General features: G+C 36.4%; 1 protein-coding gene across 1 annotated transcript; it reads right to left on the bottom strand.

The window, feature by feature from the left end:
- Nucleotides 1-1,014: 1,014 nt before the first annotated feature.
- On the bottom strand, nt 1,015-15,749 carry LOC110449906 (ras-related protein Rab-19-like). Its single transcript, XM_021497065.1, has 4 exons — nt 15,486-15,749; nt 8,492-8,675; nt 5,339-5,484; nt 1,015-4,725 (listed from the first exon to the last, which is right to left on the bottom strand). The coding sequence occupies exons 1-4, from the start codon at nt 15,654-15,656 to the stop codon at nt 4,606-4,608; spliced, it is 621 nt and encodes a 206-aa protein (XP_021352740.1). The 5' UTR covers nt 15,657-15,749; the 3' UTR covers nt 1,015-4,605.
- Between the last annotated feature and the right edge of the window lie 3,389 nt (nt 15,750-19,138).

Genomic DNA, 19,138 nt, shown 5'->3' with positions numbered 1-19,138 from the left:
ATTGTTAACGAAATATATTGGTATAGGCGGTTAACCAATCAGAGCTCGTGGCAGTCATGTTTGAATATCAATAACTCCAAAAATTAACATTAGTTCGTTAGGACCACCAGAGGAATGCAGGTACTAATTTTGATTATTATTGTACTGGCAGAATTAGAGAAGAAGTTCCTAGAATGTTTTTACACAAAACAGCTTTAAACCTTGACCCCAAACCTCAAACCGATATTGGACAGTTTTTGTTAAAACAATATGATAGAAAAAGTTTGCTCTTGCTTATCACAATATCATATTGAAAGATCAATTATGTGCTTAAATTTGTTAACGAAATATATTGGTATAAGCTATTAACAAATCGGAGCCCGTGGCTGCCATCTTGAATCTGTAATCATTCCAAAAAGAAACATAAGTTCGTCAGGCTCTCCAGAGTAATACATTGACCAATTGTTGCTAAGCTTATGCATTGGAATAGACNAAAAAAAAAAAAAAAAAAAAAAAAAAAAAAAAAAATGATAAAGTTGATAGGCTTTGACCCGATAAGGAGAATTTTGATTTGACATTTTTTCTAACAACATTTTATGAGAAAAGGGTAGCCCCAAGCAATATTTGCAAATGATAGCAGTCATAAAATATGCATAATAAACGTTTTTTTCAGTTATGGCGGTTTTAAGATTTTGACATATGACGTCATGGCAGCCATATTAGAATTTTGTCGTACTTGAAAATGTCGCACTAACATCTTTAAACCATGGCCTACAATATACATGAAAGACTTTAGACATATCTGCTACCAATCAAAAGATTCACGAATCTGATGGTGAAAAGCCTTCATAATAAGAAAACACTTTCGACCCCTATGACCTACAACCCTTCTCTCCACTATGAGTCTGCCTCAAAAGTATTACTCTTTGCTTCTTGGTAACAAGGAAAAGGATTGTTCAATATAATCTGCTTTTTTTGTGTGTCTAAACATAAATTAAAGTACTGAGATGACTGAGAAAATGGCAAAATCGCACAAAAATGAAAACGGTGTTTATTTGCACACACTTTTAAGCCTATCATTCAAGCATGCTTCTTGCCAAACATCGTTACCGTGGGATTATTGGTTATTCAGACAAGATGGTTTCAATATTTTTACATATATGACCTCTGTGACCTTGAAAGTCAAGGTTAATCATTTTTATAAACTCGATAGCCAATTACCTGACCATGTTACGTTTCAAATACTAGGACTCTTAACCTTGTAGAACTTTAGAAGAAGTTTTTTGAAGTCGTTACCTTGAAATAGTACAATTTGACCCCTTAATAACTCAAAACTTGACCTGGTCAACTCAAAATCTTTTCTGCCAAAAATATGCGCATTGGTGTTGTCCACATCATACCTGAATATAAAGTGAATCTATCGACCTTTGTGACTTTGATAGTTGATTAAGTTCAACCATTAGTTCAAAACCAATAGCTGATAATCTCAGCATCTTACATATTAAATATCAAGACTCTAGATCTCGTGGAACTCAAGAAGTTTTTAAAAATTTGTTACTCAATATAGTGCATTTGAACTTTGACCCTTACCGAAAACCAGATGTTGACATTTTTTGCTACAACAATATGAAAGAAAAAGTTTGCCCTTGCATAACTCTAAACTATATCCAAAGTTCGTAAGGGCCCCCAGAGGAATACATGTACCAATTGTGGTTAATATTGCAATGGCAGAATTGAAGAAGAAGGATCGTTGAAGTTTGTAAAAATATTGACGGATTTTCAAAAAGTTCAGGCAATAATGAACACGTCATATGACGTTAACGGGAAATGTTTCAGAAACAATAAATATATCAAATTGATTCGATGGCCATTTACTATCGACTACAAAAAGAATTTCAAAACAGGTAAAACACTTTTAAAAATAGGAAAAATAAGAAGAAGAAGAAACAGAACAACAACAATAGGTATTTACACCTGTTGGTGAACAGTCTTAATTATCAGAAGCTTAAACAACGCTTCATGTGCTATTTTACTACCGTACATGGATAATAAAACAACAGAGAAGCACCTACCTACACAAAATAGCTAACCAGAAAGTGAAAAATAAGAGAAATGTATATATATATATAAATTTCCAAAGACCTTTATGGAATGATTTCAATCAAGTGAGGTTGTGGTGGGCTAATACAGAAAGAAGTACGGGTAGTCTATCCTTAATAGGGAGAGTTATCCTTTCCTCTTTCGCTACATATGATCTTATCACTCAATGTTCATCCTATTAACCATGCATTTTATATTAGCAAGACTGTGTAGATAGTGACTGTGTTTTTACACAGGACATGCCCTAAACAATTGTACATGTTCCAATTTAACTAAATAAATACAGCTGAAACTACCTGCAATATGTTAAGCAATGTTTTATTAACCGGTTTTTGAGAACACACTGCTAATTTAATAAACCAATACAATAAATACGATATGTGTATTTTGTCAGAGCTATCTTATCAGGTGCTTAATACATTTTGTATTGTTTCTATTCCGCCAAAGTAAAAACTGCACAGGTACTTAAGTGCACTGGGGACATATTGTTCTGCAGTAAGACAGTGATTATCACGGCGCCTGTTTTTCCAATATTGCTATAGACCCGTACACGTTCGCTGTTCCACCTTGGACGCAAACGCTACGGAAATGCTACACAAGTACTACGCAAACGGTACGCAAGTGCTACACATGTACACACGGTCCATTCGTTTGTGGTGACAAGAACGGGTTAACATAAAAAGCGGAAGCATAAAAAACATCTAAAACGAAACGAATATACCCACAATGACTTGGAAGAAACGTCAGTGAAATGTAAGCTACTAGGAGGCCCATACTAATGTATTAAATCTTGCCATTTTGTTTGGATAATGGAATGACTGCCATACAAACAGAAATGTCTCGTGATTTACAAAGATAAAGGTCAATCATATATTGGTAATATTTTCATGACAAAAGACTTGACGGACGCTATCAAATTAACGCGACACATAAAATAATAAGTTATGGTCAGAAGTATTTCCACCTGCTAACCAAATGAATGACTAATCAATATTGACATTAAGTATACTGGTAAGGTTTTCTTAACAAGAAACATAATAACTTAAAGGCCTAATAATAGAAACAAATATATAGAATTTCAGACTTCTGTGTTACGGATGTAGTACCTCTATGACATTTTGTTTCTATCGTCGTAAACTTTTCCATACATATCCAGTTTGTTCGTAGGAATTTGGACGCCGATAACTTGTTAAATCATAACCACATTCAAATACTGCACATACATTGGAGGTATAACATTTATAATACCAGGTTTTATAGACCTACTCATTTAATTTCATTTATAGATAAACAGTATTTTGTTATACATATTTTATACTTATATTTATGTGAAGCTGTTCACAGTTTCTCTAGTTCCGCATGATAACGTTATTTATGTGAAGGGGAGTAAATGTCATTTTCCTCAAATTTCAAGTTTATGAGTATCTATAATTAAGGAATAGAGAAAATATGTCAGCGGGTGGTCATGTTGCCTTAACAACTTTTATAACGGCCACTGAGACTTTATTCGTGTAACACCTTCAGTTATTTTACCCTAACCAGGGTAAGGTCATTACCACATGGCCAGCTGTTTGTCTGCTATTTATATAACCTGGTATGGGGAACACACAGTAGGCCCGTGGGAGGAGAGTTGTGTATGTTCATGTACATGTAAATTCACAATAACATATTTACAAATTGGCATTTTTGTTTTCGTCTTCAGACTTTTATGATGATTGGAATAATTGTCACGTAATGCGCTTTATAATGATCAACAATTCGTTTCGACAAATAAATCTTCCATAAACTTTACAACCGAGCGTTTCACAAACACTTTTTGAATGGAACATTGTACACACATATGCTACGGAAACGCTACGGAAATGCTATGGAATTGCTACGCAAGTGACACGCAACGAAATGCTACGCAGACCATAGGCTAAAAGTGGAACAGCTAACGTGTACGGGTTTGTACTTCATTTTAATTTTACAGCACATGCACCATAGCAGCTACCAAGACTGTTTGATACAAGATCTGTGTAACACTTTATCTGGACATTGTATGCTACAAAGGCGTCGGAAGAATCCGGACGTCGTCACGGACGATCAGGACCAATATCATACACAGATGTTATTGTTGTTAAAAAAGGGACAATTGATATATACATGTACTACGTCACAGGAAAACTACGACATCAGAACATGATGGTCACAGAATGACATATAGGTATGCTGTGATGCAAATATTTCACTGTTTTCGTTAATATCCGTCGTAAAACTGGGATATCTCAAGATCCATCATATACGCATAAACAACCTAATGGATACATACTAATTATATGCCATTTAGATACCGCAAGATTATTGATACATATTGATATACTATACACATCAATTTTGTTAATGTTATGTTCAATTTTTGTAATACGCAGTTCCTTTCAACCACCATCTTTGTATGTCTGAAATATGATCGGCACCTTCTGGCAAAACATTAATATCTATAACGATCTGTTCCAAAGTTAACATCGAGACCCAGGGTCAGATATGTCACGTGTAACCACAACATGACCACCACGTAACGGGCTGGGGAGATGTCTGGTGTAACAATATACTGTCCTCCTGGTTATACGTCAGGTGGGAAGATGCCCCATTGCACTGAACGAGTTCCTGCAATTTAAGTGGTAAAGTGTTATTATATCAAAAATTCATTAATCATATGTAAAATTCATCCGAGTCTTAACTGTTATAGCTATGCGTCGGTCATTCTTTAATGATTCTGATATTAAACAATAAAGCCTGTATACCATTTTGCCAAAACACAAGACTACACTAAGCTTTAAACGCGACATTGATAGAAACCAGAAACGGAAGGGAAAAGTTCATGAAGCGACAGAAAGTGGGGTGTACAAACTTTACAGTATAAAAGCTGTAAATTGTAAACGTATGCTACGTGTATCACACGTGAACCAATAAAGTAAAATTGAATATGAATGATATGAACATGAAAATAATTTATCTAAAAATATATGTTGATATAGAAAGTGAAAATATCCCACATTTTTTTGCATGCTGAAAATGTCAATTACATTTGAAATAAAAAAAAAAAATACATGTACGAATTTTCTACACGTCTGTCATTTGTTTCACTTTTGTGCGAATGAATATCATTATCCCACATTCATAACAAATTAAGTTAAGATGGCGATAGTTTTAAACATGCTGCCATCCTGCGATTACGGTTGTGTAGCTGCACAGGCTAAATGTCTACGTATTAACGTACCTGTGCTAAGCTGTAAAACGCTTGGTCAATATTGGCGGCAGATTTAGCACTTGTCTCTATTGGTCCTATCATTCCATGGTTCGCAGCAAATGTTTTGGCCTCCTGTATCGTTACCTGTCTTCTGTCAATTAGGTCTGATTTGTTTCCTACAATAAACAAAAACAATACTAAGAGCATGTACAGTTAGTCGACAGAATCATCGTTATACATAATGCTATTTAAAACTCATTACTTTACAATATATCTCAGAGTGATATTGGAGTTCAATATGATAAAATCATATTTGGTTCATTGTTAGTTTGAACTTTTTTCCTCTTTTCTTTGATCAGCGTCTGAGTCATTCAACTTGTGGCAATTATCTAAAGGAAACTTCATACAGCATGCTGCGTTTGGCATTTCCCTTTCAAAGATGAACGTAATACAAACACGTGATTGCACTGTCAAAAATGGAGAGAAAAAAGACGCTTATGCCAAAAATAAATTTTACTGCATCATACAGTGAGGTTGTTTTTACTGGTATATATGATAATTAATGTTTCAAAAGACCAAGAGAAATTTTGGATTCTCATCGAGCAGTTCGAAGGTCATACTAGCACATATGTAAAAACAGGAAACATGAAGAACCAACTTAAAGAGTTCAAGAAAGTTAAATGGTGGATATAATTTACCTTTTGAAAAAAACTTATTACAACCTAAATCTTCAAGATAACTTCCCAGAGTCCATGTTTGCAAATGCAGTTGAAAGTAAATTGCATAACTGGTAAACAAGTCCTGAGGAGCCTAGGTAGGAACTTCAAAATATCCCATCCAGTACAATAATGATAGAAGCTGTCAAAATACACGCAGCCGTCTTATTCCTATCAGTTTGAATAGTATACATAGACAACTAAGGACAAGGCAATCTACTTATTGGCAACGTCTTATGTACCACACTCAAAACTGTTAAGATCCAATATGGCTGCCTGGTGGCTTTCTGAGAAGTGATGATGACCAAGTTAACCTGTCAAAATTAAAGAAGGCTTCCCGACGGCAATCTCAGGTTTCCAATTAGTGTCAAGATATAACATGCACAACGTATTACTAGGCGGAAACAACACGTTAAATTTGAAAACAATAGCGATAACAAGAAATGTTAAAGGCCGGACGGAGACGGATTACAGACGAAAGGCGATTTGAATTGGTCAACATCAGATGATGGTGGGATAAAAATAAAATGAATACAATTAGCAATCATTACGTCTTACATCTTTGATTACCTTCATGCGTTCCTGCATTAAAGCAAAATTACATTTACATTAGTTGCAAAACGACAACAAACGTTACCCATCGGACATCAAACAATAAAGACACTCGGAACACTTACAAACGTTAGCCAGGGGACATCAAACAAACCATACAGACACTCGGAACACCCACAAACGTTAGCCAGGGGACATCGAACAAACCATACAGACACTCGGAACACCCACAAACGTTAGCCAGGGGCAATCAATCAAACCATAAAGACACTCGGAACACCCATAAACGATAGCCAGGGGACATCAAACAAACCATAAAGACACTCGGAACACCCACAAACGTTAGCCAGGGGCAATCAAACAAACCATAAAGACACTCGGAACACCTACAAACGTTAGCCAGGGGACATCAAACAATAAAGACACTCGGAACACCTACAAACGTTAGCCAGGGGACATGAAACAAACCATAAAGACACTCGGAACATCCACAAACGTTAGCCAGGGGACATCAAACAAACCATAAAGACACTCAGAACACCCACAAACGTACATGTGGAAGCGAAATTAAACAAAACAAAAATCGTCATGAACAAAATACAAAAACACGGAGACAAAATAATGTGTTTCGAAGGATTCCTTCACATAAATCGACACTCGCCATGATATATGTCATCTAATCTACGATTTGAAGGTCTACGACACAATAAATATGTCATTAAGCCCAATAGACATCGATATCTCATCAAGGCTAGAATCAGGCCAGGCTGACGACCGTACCGTATAAAAAACCGAGAGAATACAGAAGTGCCAATTCGAATTAAAAATCAATACAACACCAAGGCAATAATATGAGTTATCTAAAATTAATTGAATCCTTTTAAGTGGAAAATCCTGTCTAAAAATGCAACGTTCGGATCCATCAAGACACTTAGAATAGGCTCATGTATGAAATCGACCCCGACATATAAACTTTATAGACAAGGGAAACATTTAATACTAAACTAAAAAGAAAGCAGGAAAAATTAATGTGATCATGTTTGGAACGGCGTTAGTTACTAACGTAACCGTTTTTGGCAAAAGGTAGATTAATATAAAGTTATGAAGCTGAATAAGAAGAATCTCGCTTACCTTACATCACCAGTTATCATGTAATTAAAATTAAAAAGCAAGTGACCATATAGCATCACCCTAGGCCTCTTCATTAATCAGAAGGTCAGAAGTTGTTTAAAGGATTTTGTTTGTTTCCGTTTTTGTTTTCAGTCGATAAAAAAAATATCGAGATGTAGTTAAGATCGACAAGACGGACAGAAAGCCGAGATACCCCAGACGACGCACCGTCTTATAAGGAACATAAGTAACTTGACCCTTGAGGCTAAGTGAGCTAAAAGTTTAAGTTGAAGATTTTTTTTAAAAAAATGGCTCAGTAAAAAATATATCTACATTTGTAAGATATCAGAAATGTTTAACCAATTTGAATATTTATGTCATTTTTAAGTTCCAAAAATATATAACTTTGCATCAACATAAATACGTGCTGCATGTACTTTTCTATCCACGTCTTAATTTTGCTATGGTCAACGAAAATCTAATATGGGAATCCAGAGGCGTTTCAGCGACAATTGTCTTATTTATTTCCACGTAAAAAAAAAGTGCGTAAAAAACGTGACACATAAGGAACAGACATTCCCTGACGCATAAGAGTTAATATTATACGTTTAAGATTTCCTTGATGTTTTGGAGTCCCATGCGTTTGACCTGCCTGTAAAACAGAATAGCGCCTAAGCATTATCGTACTGATGTACGTGGTGTTTGATATATATGGTGTCTGACTTACATGGTGCTTATCTTGTGAATGATTTAAAACATGTTTTTTTTATTGATATATATTTTTTATGATGAGGGCGATACTTACCGACAAGTAAGTTAACAGGAGAATCGCCACACAACCTATTCACGTCCATAAGCCAACGTTCAGCTACCTCCAGGGACGTTCGGTTCGTGATGTCGTAAACAAGCACAATCCCGTGGGCATTTCGGAAGTAACTTGTCGTGATCGATCTAAACCTTTCCTGGCCGGAAGTGTCCCAAATCTGGAGCTGGTTGGGAAACAAACATAGTATAGGTCTCATTAAACTACCATCTCATTGAAATGTCATGGCCACTATCATATCCCTAAGCAGTGCAGGCGAACACAAGATTATTTTAACTGACGATACCTGTTGTCGGTTAGTAACCGAATGTGATACTATACTAGCGGGAAAAAGAAACTGTGCATGCGGAGAATTCTCAAAGAACATGTATTACCAACTGTATATACATGAAAATTCACACACATGACCGAGTATGACACATACACACTATCCGTGTGTCATTGACAGTCTTTCCCGTGCAGTTTGCTCTCTATAGGCGTTGACCAGTTTGCAAGTTTTTCTCGTCCAGCCATCCAATTCAACAATGAAAGTTTATTTTTCAACTATTGGGTCACTCTGTAGAGGCCAGTGAACAGTAAAAACAGCATTATAACGTTTTAATTTTTGATAAATGCTATGCCGAGGATGAATGAAAATGACCGCCTCCGGATTATTGTTATGCTTCAAGCTGGTATGGGCCAAGCCGTTGTCTCTACACGTTTTCATGTCCATCGAAACACAATCCGGGATTTGTGGAGACGTCATCAACAGTTTGGCCACGTCGGCGATCGACCTCGTGTGGGACGTCCAAGTGTGACATAACGTCAACAGGACAACCATATTCGACTTGTCCATTTGAGAAATCGCTTCCAAACGGCAAGTTTGACTGCACGGACAATCCCTGGGTTGCTACCAATAAGCCCGAGATCTATACGGAAATGATTGCGTGAACTAGCTATTCGTACGCGACGTCCTGCCGTCCAGTTCTTCTGCCACGTCATCGTGTAGCACGTCTGGACTGGTGCAGAAGGCATCTGCGATTTACTCAACGGGATTGGGCAGGCATTTTGTTCACGGACGAGTCGCGAGTCCACCTGGATAGTAGTGACGGCCGTTCCAGAGTGTATCGTTGCTTTGGAGAAAGTTTCCGTGACGCGTGTGTGGAACAACGACGTTTTTTCGGCGGAGGCAGCGTTATGATTTGGGGCGGCATCACAGCCAACGGGAGAACGCCTCTGGTGGTTGTTAACGGAAATTTGAACGCGCTACGTTACCGTGACGAGATTACCGGACCCACGTCGTTCCATTCGTGCAAGGGCAGCAACGTCACATTACGCTACAGCAGGACAACGCCAGGCCACACACAGCTTGTGTCGCTATGGACTTTCTGGCCCAGCAGAACATTGAGGTGTTGCCCTGGCCTGCTGTATCCCCGATCTGTCGCCCATTGAACACGTCTGGGATGAAATGAAGCGCAGATTACGGACATTGCCTAATCAAGAAGTGACGTTAGCTGATTAGCCTGCAGCGTTGGTACAAATTTGGAATGCCATCCCACAAGCATTCTTAAACCGTCTGATAGGCTCCATGCGTTGACGTTGCCAGACTTGCATTCGGGCAAACGGTGGACATACAAAGTATTAACTTTGTGAACTCAATATTGACCCCTGCTGTGTTAACGTCACTCCTGAGCGGAACTTATTGATTCCATAACATGGAAAATGGAATGCAACTGTTGATAAATAACAAACAAATTGTCCCTGAAAACCTTGTTGTTCTACGTCATACACATTTATTTTTATCACACATTTTAGGCATGCACAGTTTCTTTTTTTCCGCTAGTATATATGTAGGATTTGCATACATGTACATGGTTTTAGTACTACCTCGCTAACACGGTTTCGTCGTTGGAAAGCGTAGATTGGTTATATTTTTACTGAAAGCTTAACTGATTTAAAATGCATAAGATGAAGAAATGGAAATTAACAGATCGCGATGGTGATTAATGCCCTTTATTTGACTATCACTGTTTCCATGAATGTTTCTTTATTCTTATTTTCATGAGAGGTGCAGCTTAGGTCCATCGGGGTGGTTGATACTTTCGTTTAACGACAAATTTCGAAGAAACCTCACAACAGCATCAATCGTTGGAAACAGTCGTCGAAGAATAGACGTGTAATTAAGTTATACGGCAGTTTTAAATGTCATCGAAGCCACACTACTGCTCATTCTATGGACACGGTGTTCCAACGGTAATTGATTTTGCGAATTCCTGCAGCGGTAATTATGAGTTCAGTTAACAAGCAAGTGCAGTGTCCTCTTGTTTAAAGATGAACCATAAAGACATTAAATCCCCTAATAGTGGTATATCATAGCAAGGTATGGGCCCTATATCGTGGTATAATAATAAAATCATATGAAATCCTATGTACGCACAAAACAATAGAAAATGATATTAAACAAGAGGCCCATGGGCCTTAACGGTCACCTGATATATTTATACAGAGAGTTGGTTTTTGTTTTTAACATGAACAGAAGTATTATTCAAAGTGACAAAAAAACAATTAAGCCACCTTATTCAATATCTAGCATGCAGATTTAAGACTGAAAAGTATTTGAAACTAGCACCTCTGATTCTAAACAAGGAAAATAAAGAAATTTTTAGCACACAGACTCCAATTGGCCCCACCCTACAGCCCTTGGGGGTAGGGATGGCTCAAATTTTTCAAAGTATCAAACTGTCAACTTAGGTTTATAATTCCAATCAAGTTATCAACATGTAATATTCAAAGTATCATTTGCCATTATAAACCATAACAAATGTTGCCCCTCCTCCTTCCCCAGGGGTAAACGTGAGACCCTAGGGTCATAAAACTCACAATTTTGGTAGAGCACATTAAGACCCTTCCATCTATGAAGAGTATTTGATTCTACCATATCTGGGTCTTGAGAAGAAGATTTTTGAAATTTTAGTCAATTCAACCCTTTTTGGCCCCGCCCCTCAGGCCCCTGGGGGTCAGTCAGGGCTGATGTGTGCATACAATCCAATACTGATAATGCTAACCCAAATTGAATTACTTCCAAAGGCAATTAAACAAATGTTGGTCCAAAATGTGATTTCCCTATATAAACTATAGTAAAGTGTACCCCCTTCCCAGGGGGGAACGTGAGACCCCCGGGTCATGAAATTCACAATTTTGGTAAAGCACCTTAAGACCCTTCCATCTATGAAGAGTTTTTGATTCTACCATATCTGTGTCTTGAGAAGAGGATTTTTGAAATTTCAGTCAATTCGACCCTGTTTGGCCCCACCCATCAGCCCCGGGGGCGGGGGGGTCAGTCAGGGCTGATATGCCTCTTTCTCAGGTAACCTAAAAACATGTTATTGAGTTGATATATCATTTATTGGTATTACCTTTTGTGGAATTGTTCCAGCCGTGTACGATTATCATACTTTGATTCGTTCTAAAGTGCCAATTCGATTACACTGCAATCGTTTTTCTTGAGAAAGTGACACTACTTGAATTCGACTTAGATTTGCATGACGGGTATCGTTGATGAAGCAGAAGACCCTTACTCGTTAGGAATATCTTGTTTATTATTCCTTCACTTCGTTTCCAAGTGTATCTAAGTGAGATATTTCAGTATTATTTTGTGACCTAGTGTAATGATTTTGAGATCAAATTATGGTATTCTTAACACTTCTGTACTATCTGTTTTTATCTTTAAGGATGCATTGGGGTGTTTTATAGTATCACATAACCACGACATCTGAATGTGTGCTGTTGCCGACCTACCATAGGGAAGGAAGGCGATGCATGCCAATAGCATAACATGTTAATTGATGGCTAAACTTGCCACTTTTAAAGCTGGCGATCCCATCTTTTGATAAATATATTGTAAAGTTTCGTGTGTTTGCTACCATGTGAACAGTAAGGTAAGCGGTAGCAGCAGCAGCAGCAACTCTCCAATCTGAGCAGGAATGCTCAGTTATCATGATATATTAGTTCCTATTAACACCAGTGATATACCCACCAAAACATTTCGATTGGTGCGCTACATATGTAGCGATACAGAAGGACAATTCAGTGGTTTATGGCAAGTCATGATTCCGATTTACACATGCGTCACAAAAGCTTCGTCATTCTACGTAGAAGAGATCACAACTGATAGGGATCTTTCTCGTTTTCTTTCTTTCGTGTTTACTTTCCTCCCTTCCTATCTACTTTCTCTATGTCCTACTGACCCTTGCTGAGAACTTTAAACTCCAAACAAACCAATACAAGAAATAAAGCCAGACAAAACATTTCCCTAAGTTATGGTGCTGGATAGGTTTGATTTTAAATCACGTGGACATGTTTTTTCCTGCAAAGAATATCTCTTCATCAGCTTGTAAAACTTCATACGTATTGTACAATGCACCTTACTTTCTATAGGGAAGAAAGCTGATACTGATTTAAAATGCTTTCCGTTGATCAAATTTTATATTTACTCATCGTGTTATCGTCCGTCTGCTAATTTCTGATTGTATCGGAACCGCAACATCTTACTGTTGTCTTTTGTCCACAAGCAACCGCAAGTTGGGGTTCTAGTTCTCCATACTAAGAAGTGCATGGTGTGGATTGACAGACGTATAAGACGAGTTTTGTTTCTTTACATTTAAGTGCATCTTGGGTAAGTCATCAGTATGTTCATGTTCGTTTCCGTGTCTATACGTCAAACAGATTTGTGACGGAAAACCAGCGAGCAATTTTATCCTGTTGCTTCTTTTTACAAACTAATTATAAACTCCAGACTACTTATCAATCAGTGAAGCCATGATGCACGTTTCGACAGTCACTGCCTGAATTCAGAGGTCACGTTACAGTAATATTAGATTCATATATTATTTTTTATGGTTTATTCGTCCAAAATTTCCCATATTATATCCGACAATGACGTAGCGTCAATAACATTATAAACGCATGACATCGCTCGCCCTTGATTTACAAAACCGATCGTGACTAGTTTTGCTTGTTTATTAGATTCTGAATATATCATTCACAAGTATCGTGACTTATTAACGTTTATTATAACCGTTCGTATGAACATATATAGTAAGAACCTATATTATTTGTATTTGTTTGAGATCTTTCTGCGGTTATAAAAGTATGTATTGATCGACAGCTCTTGTCCACTTATGAAGCTAGTAATTTCACGTCCAGTAACAACGTGGCTGTATGAGTATGTGAATAGCAACATCAGGACTGTTTCCTCTAACCCAGACATTGAATATGTCACATAATTGTAAACATTACCTGACTAAGCAATGTTATTGAGAACTGACAGCATACTAGTATGCTATGTATACAAGGGTAAGGCGTATCTTTACAAAATATTTTTTGTTCTGCTTTTGATATTTAGCCATCAAAAATCAGTCTAATAACATAATAGTTACAACAGTATAAACAATCCTATAACAGTGTAATAAAGAGTACATAACATTATGACACAATTACATAAGAGTATAATAATAATTATAAAACAGTATAACATTAATTACATACCAGTATAATAATAATTATAAAACAGTATAACATTAATTACATACCAGTATAACAATAATTGCATTTAAGTATATATAACGATTACTGTTTTATAATTACATAACAGTAGGACATAATTAGATAACAGTTTATATATTGATCACATTTAAGTATATTAAAAATTACATAACAATATGATAATAAGTACATAGCAGTATAATAACGATTACTGTTTTATAATTACATAACAGTAGGATAACAATAGTCATCCAATAACAGTGTACGTAATAACAGTCCCATAGCAGCCTAGTTACAATTATATAACAGTGTACGTAATAACAGTCCCATAGCAGCCTATAGCTAGTTACAATTATATAACAGTGTACGTAATAACAGTCCCATAGCAGCCTAGTTACAAGTATATAACAGTGTACTTAATAACAGTCCCATAGCAGCCTTGTTACAATTATATAACAGTGTACTTAATAACAGTCCCATAGCAGCCTAGTTACAATTATATAACAGTGTACGTAATAACAGTCCCATAGCAGCCTAGTTACAATTATATAACAGTATACTAACAATCTCAGCAATTTATGAGTGGGACGACTGGTTTGCCCGTCGTCAGTATAATGTGACCAGGTGGTGTGTCCTGCTGTGTGTCTTCGGCAGTATGTTTCAGTGATGTAGCACTATAAAGTCGGCATCAGTGCCGCGCTATCACAAGGAGACAAACACGAACATATCTCAGCCTCCCAAACCAAACCCTGATAATATTCCAGTGATGTCTGACAACATACAGTTTAACACTAGTCTCAAAATATTCTAATGACAGCCCAAAACTGGGCTGTCTTATGTCGTGCACACTCGTAACAGTCACATGACGGTCTATTAAAAGTTTAATGTTAATCATTTAAGTGATGGTTTAATGAAAGTTTTATAAAAAATAAATATAAATAATTGACTTGTCAAATGACAGTCTACTTATTTTAAAAGCATCTGAATTGCTGATACGTTTTTTTAAGTTTATTATTTTCCAAACAGGAAGCATCACTGAAAGTTGAGTGAAGGGTGCCTTTTTATATAAATAGTGTTTTGATATCTCCATTTTGTACTTTCGTTTTAAAAGTGTTTTGCGCAGCGTATATACAAAATTTAACTGGATTAGCTAAACGTACTTTGGGTAGTATAGCATGTCTTTAACTACACAGTCAAGATATCTTGTGAATGAATGTAACTCGTGTACAGGCCTACTTGATTTTTAATGACCAATTACGTAATAACCATTGGAAATATACAGTAATGTACATGTACATATATCAGTGAATGTTGATTACACATAGTTGACACTATCTGAAAGGATAGAACTGGTTTGGGTGAATCGGTGTAGGACCCTTTATAGAAATACGCATGCTTATGTCGTGTATACAAACACACACATACACACACATGTGTCGATCGACCATATTACCTTGACTTGCTTGTTGTCAATGTCTAGTGTCCTAATGGCGAAGTCGACCCCTATAGTTGTCCTGTACGTGTCATCAAACGCACCATCGCGGAACCTCCTCACTATACTTGTTTTTCCCACGTTGATGTCTCCGATCAGAATGATTTTATATAAATAGTCACAATCCGCCATTACAATGACAGGGTATTTAAATGAGTACTTCGATCAATCCGGAAGCTACTGATACATTCTGCATTACCGTGATGTAAACAAATGCGAGTTGTCTCCCTTGATATTTATATTTTTAGATATGTGTCATAGCGATGTGATGTATATATATGCGTAATAGGGGTTTCCATGTTATATATTATATAGGCCTTGTGAAAGTTAACTTTATACGGTTTAGGCACAGGGGCACGTTACAAATGTCTGAAATACACACATATGCTATACTGATATGGGTCACAACACACATAAACTTGTAACGTGCCCCTGTGGTTTAGGTACATTCACCCTGCCCACAACCGTTCTTTAATTTATGTCTTCCGACAATAATGCTTACGTATGTGAAAAAAATACATATGATGAGGAACGATCATGAAACAGGAGCCTTGCAACATGGTAGATCAGTAACTAATTAAACGTTTGTATACAAATTGGTTACTTTGGGCAGCAGTTATTCATCCGATATATAGATGTTACATCGATTTACATTTATTTAAGGTTCCAAGAATATTGGTTATGCAAGATTTGAATTCCGGATTGCTTTCGGATATCATAAACATAATATTTCCTGCGAAAAATATGTTTAGGGTTTTGCGTAGATTTATTTAATATGTATTCATTTATCTTGATATTGCCGTCGGTGACACAGATGACACATTAACCATTCTGGCATGGCTTTATTTTATTTGTACGGTATCTTTGCACTAGGCTTCTTCTAATTATTCCTTTGTTCGTATTTATTTATTTCTCTGCAAGTGTCACCAATATTGAGTTCGAATGGCGTCACTGAGCTCTGTTAATCGATATGCGCAGTGTCCACTTCTGATTTTGAGTGCGCAATACTCGAATATTGGTGTCAGCTTATCCAATAATAAGTTTTGAATATGCAAAAGAAATCCGATAATTCAAATATTATACATATAGCCAAAATTAAAACAGACTGTGATGGTATATATTGTTCTTGCACGAAATATTTTTTAAGGCAATTCTGGTAATTTCACTTATTGCTGTGGAATATTTACATGTACTTTTTACTCTGGAATAGTTTGTAACAGAACAATTAACATTTGTCCTGCTTCTTTTTCCATTTCCTTGTTTGATGGCAGTAGATTGGTGACCTGTTGTTCACAGTAAGTTGGTCCTTATACGCCTGCTTTATACAGTCTAGTGACAGCAGTCCCTCTCACAGTGTGGCTAAGAATGCACATCGACAGGAACATCTGTATGTAAACAATTTGGTAATGTGGGCCCTAAAGGCGTGTGAGTACACTGCTTCACACTTTACATTTTCTTAAATAAGGAAATTGAAACGTTACGAAATCTGTGTTTTACATGTTATTGTTGTACATTTATTTAAAAAAAAATAAGACAGGAGTATTACCTAAATCTAACATAAGTACGTATCATTACATTTCCTCTTTACCGTCCGGAGATTGGCTACGATCAATCCGGATTGACCTTATCTGTGTTATACAAATGTACTGAAATAACGCTTTAAAACTTGTATAACGACAAACATACATTGTCACTGTGAATCTGTGAGGTTGTGCTGGATTTACATATGCACGGGTTTGTTAGGGGGTTAAGACAAGGATGTCCTTTTGTATTGGTTTAAGATACATCTTCTAAGTGAATTGAATAAACATGGGACCTTAACATAGTACAGCTGAGAGTTAAGGTACCCTCTTACGGCCCCCAAGCTCCTGTCTTTCTCTGAAGGCAAACATAAACCCTACAGTACAGAGCAGAAGTTACGCAGCTCTTAGGTTGTGTCTGTATCTAGGATTCCACATGTCATAATTCACCATATTCTTCAAAATAAATAACAGATGATTTGCAATGTTCATTACAATTCTTTGTCTGGGTAACAGTTTTATTTAAAAGTCAATAGCCTACGCAAGCCTTCAAAATTTTCTCCGGATGATCATAAAGGTTTATATTTCGCTTTTTTCCCCACGAAGGTAATATTGAATACCAATGATAATTTCAATGAATTCCACGACACTCTGATTCAGTTTCCATGTGCATGTTATAAACCTCTCTAAATTGACATCAAAGTCGTCAGCAGGCATAAATAAAGGGTCTTCACGTTCTGACTTTTGTAACGATAATCTCCCCACGCCTCGGAAAGTCGTACAGTCCAATCAGACTTAGGATGCAAAACCCTTCAGTAGACTTTAAATTTTATCAGCATTCAAAGTTCGGAATCGGGGATTGATATTTTCTTTCTCCACACAAGTTGTATGATGCCAAGTTTTATATATGAGAAACATCTAAAAATGTGGAATATCTGTATTATTCCACAGTTTTCGGTGTTTACTCTAAACTAATTTTACAATGATATACATAACTCGCAATAGGGTTGTTCCGTTGGGCTTATCCAAGTACTAATTGCAAATGTGATCGTACCTTACAAAGTAAGTCGATTTTGTGTATTTATTTCTAATTGTAAGTATAGTACTAGTATAGACGCAGTCCGAAAGTGAACTCAGTTTAATTTGGAATTAATAAGTATCTTAAAATTCACATTTCATTTGATAGTGCACTTGGGAGTCTTTATACTTTGATCCGATCACAAAAACGTCTCAGGGCCTCACATTATCGATAGTATTTAGATCGTGATTTACTACATGCTCAACTAGACCATATCTGTTTAGAGGTGTAGACCATGAGATGTAGAATTGGTAGGTGTATCATATTGGTCAATAGTGACGATCAATTTGACCTACGGGCTTTGGTTATTTGTATATTGACCTTTGATGTAACTTTCTATTGTTATCAGATGTTCATATGAAATTTATACCATATTTATTGATATTGATATTATCAAGTATCTTATCTATATCTAGTGATATATTTAATGACCTGGTGTACCCATATCGATTGATATTGATGATTGATTTCACCTTCGACATTGGGACATGAAATAAACTACGGGAGAATATCTTTCACTGTCACTCTCGGGTTTTTCTTTAGTGTTACACTATTTACTCAGTGTTATTTGTTATTAAAGTATGTAAAATGCAGTATTGATATCGTTAATGTTATTGTTTTATGTTGTTGTGTTGTATAATGAAAAGTAAATCAACTGATACTGTTCTTCTGGAGTATCCAGGTAATTACTTTTTTCGAGAAAACTATAAGGAAATGCTTCAAATGTCCGGAATGGTGACATTTATCATTTCAAATGACAATACTCACTACCTGGTAATCAGTACAGTAAACCTATCAGGTTAAAGTTGTATCAATATTCAAGGCTGTTCATCTACACAAAAATATTCTCAGAGAAAGTGTATGTTTTCAGATAAAAACTGTTTGAAACAATTTCAATCTGGCCATGGTTTTTAGTGTCCATTATGCACCATTAATGAATCACTTAGTCCATTTTTTAAGAAAAAATATGGTTCCTTACATTTCCTACGCTGACATCAGCCCGGATGAAACGCCTT

This window comes from Mizuhopecten yessoensis, unplaced genomic scaffold (assembly GCF_002113885.1).
Source record: "Mizuhopecten yessoensis strain PY_sf001 unplaced genomic scaffold, ASM211388v2 scaffold481, whole genome shotgun sequence".
In the NCBI taxonomy this organism is placed as follows: Eukaryota; Metazoa; Mollusca; class Bivalvia; order Pectinida; family Pectinidae; genus Mizuhopecten; species Mizuhopecten yessoensis.
The sequence above is the reverse complement of the archived record's forward strand: the minus strand, read 5'-3'. Positions and strand labels throughout refer to the sequence as shown.

Coding starts and splice junctions, on each gene's coding strand:
- LOC110449906 (XM_021497065.1), bottom strand. CDS start 15,656: ATGGCGGATTGTGACTATTTATATAAAATCATTCTGATCGGAGACATC. Junction 8,676..15,485: donor TTGACAACAAGCAAGTCAAG/GTAATATGGTCG, acceptor TTTCCCAACCAG/CTCCAGATTTGGGACACTTC. Junction 4,726..5,338: donor CGTTTTACAGCTTAGCACAG/GTACGTTAATAC, acceptor CTTAAATTGCAG/GAACTCGTTCAGTGCAATGG.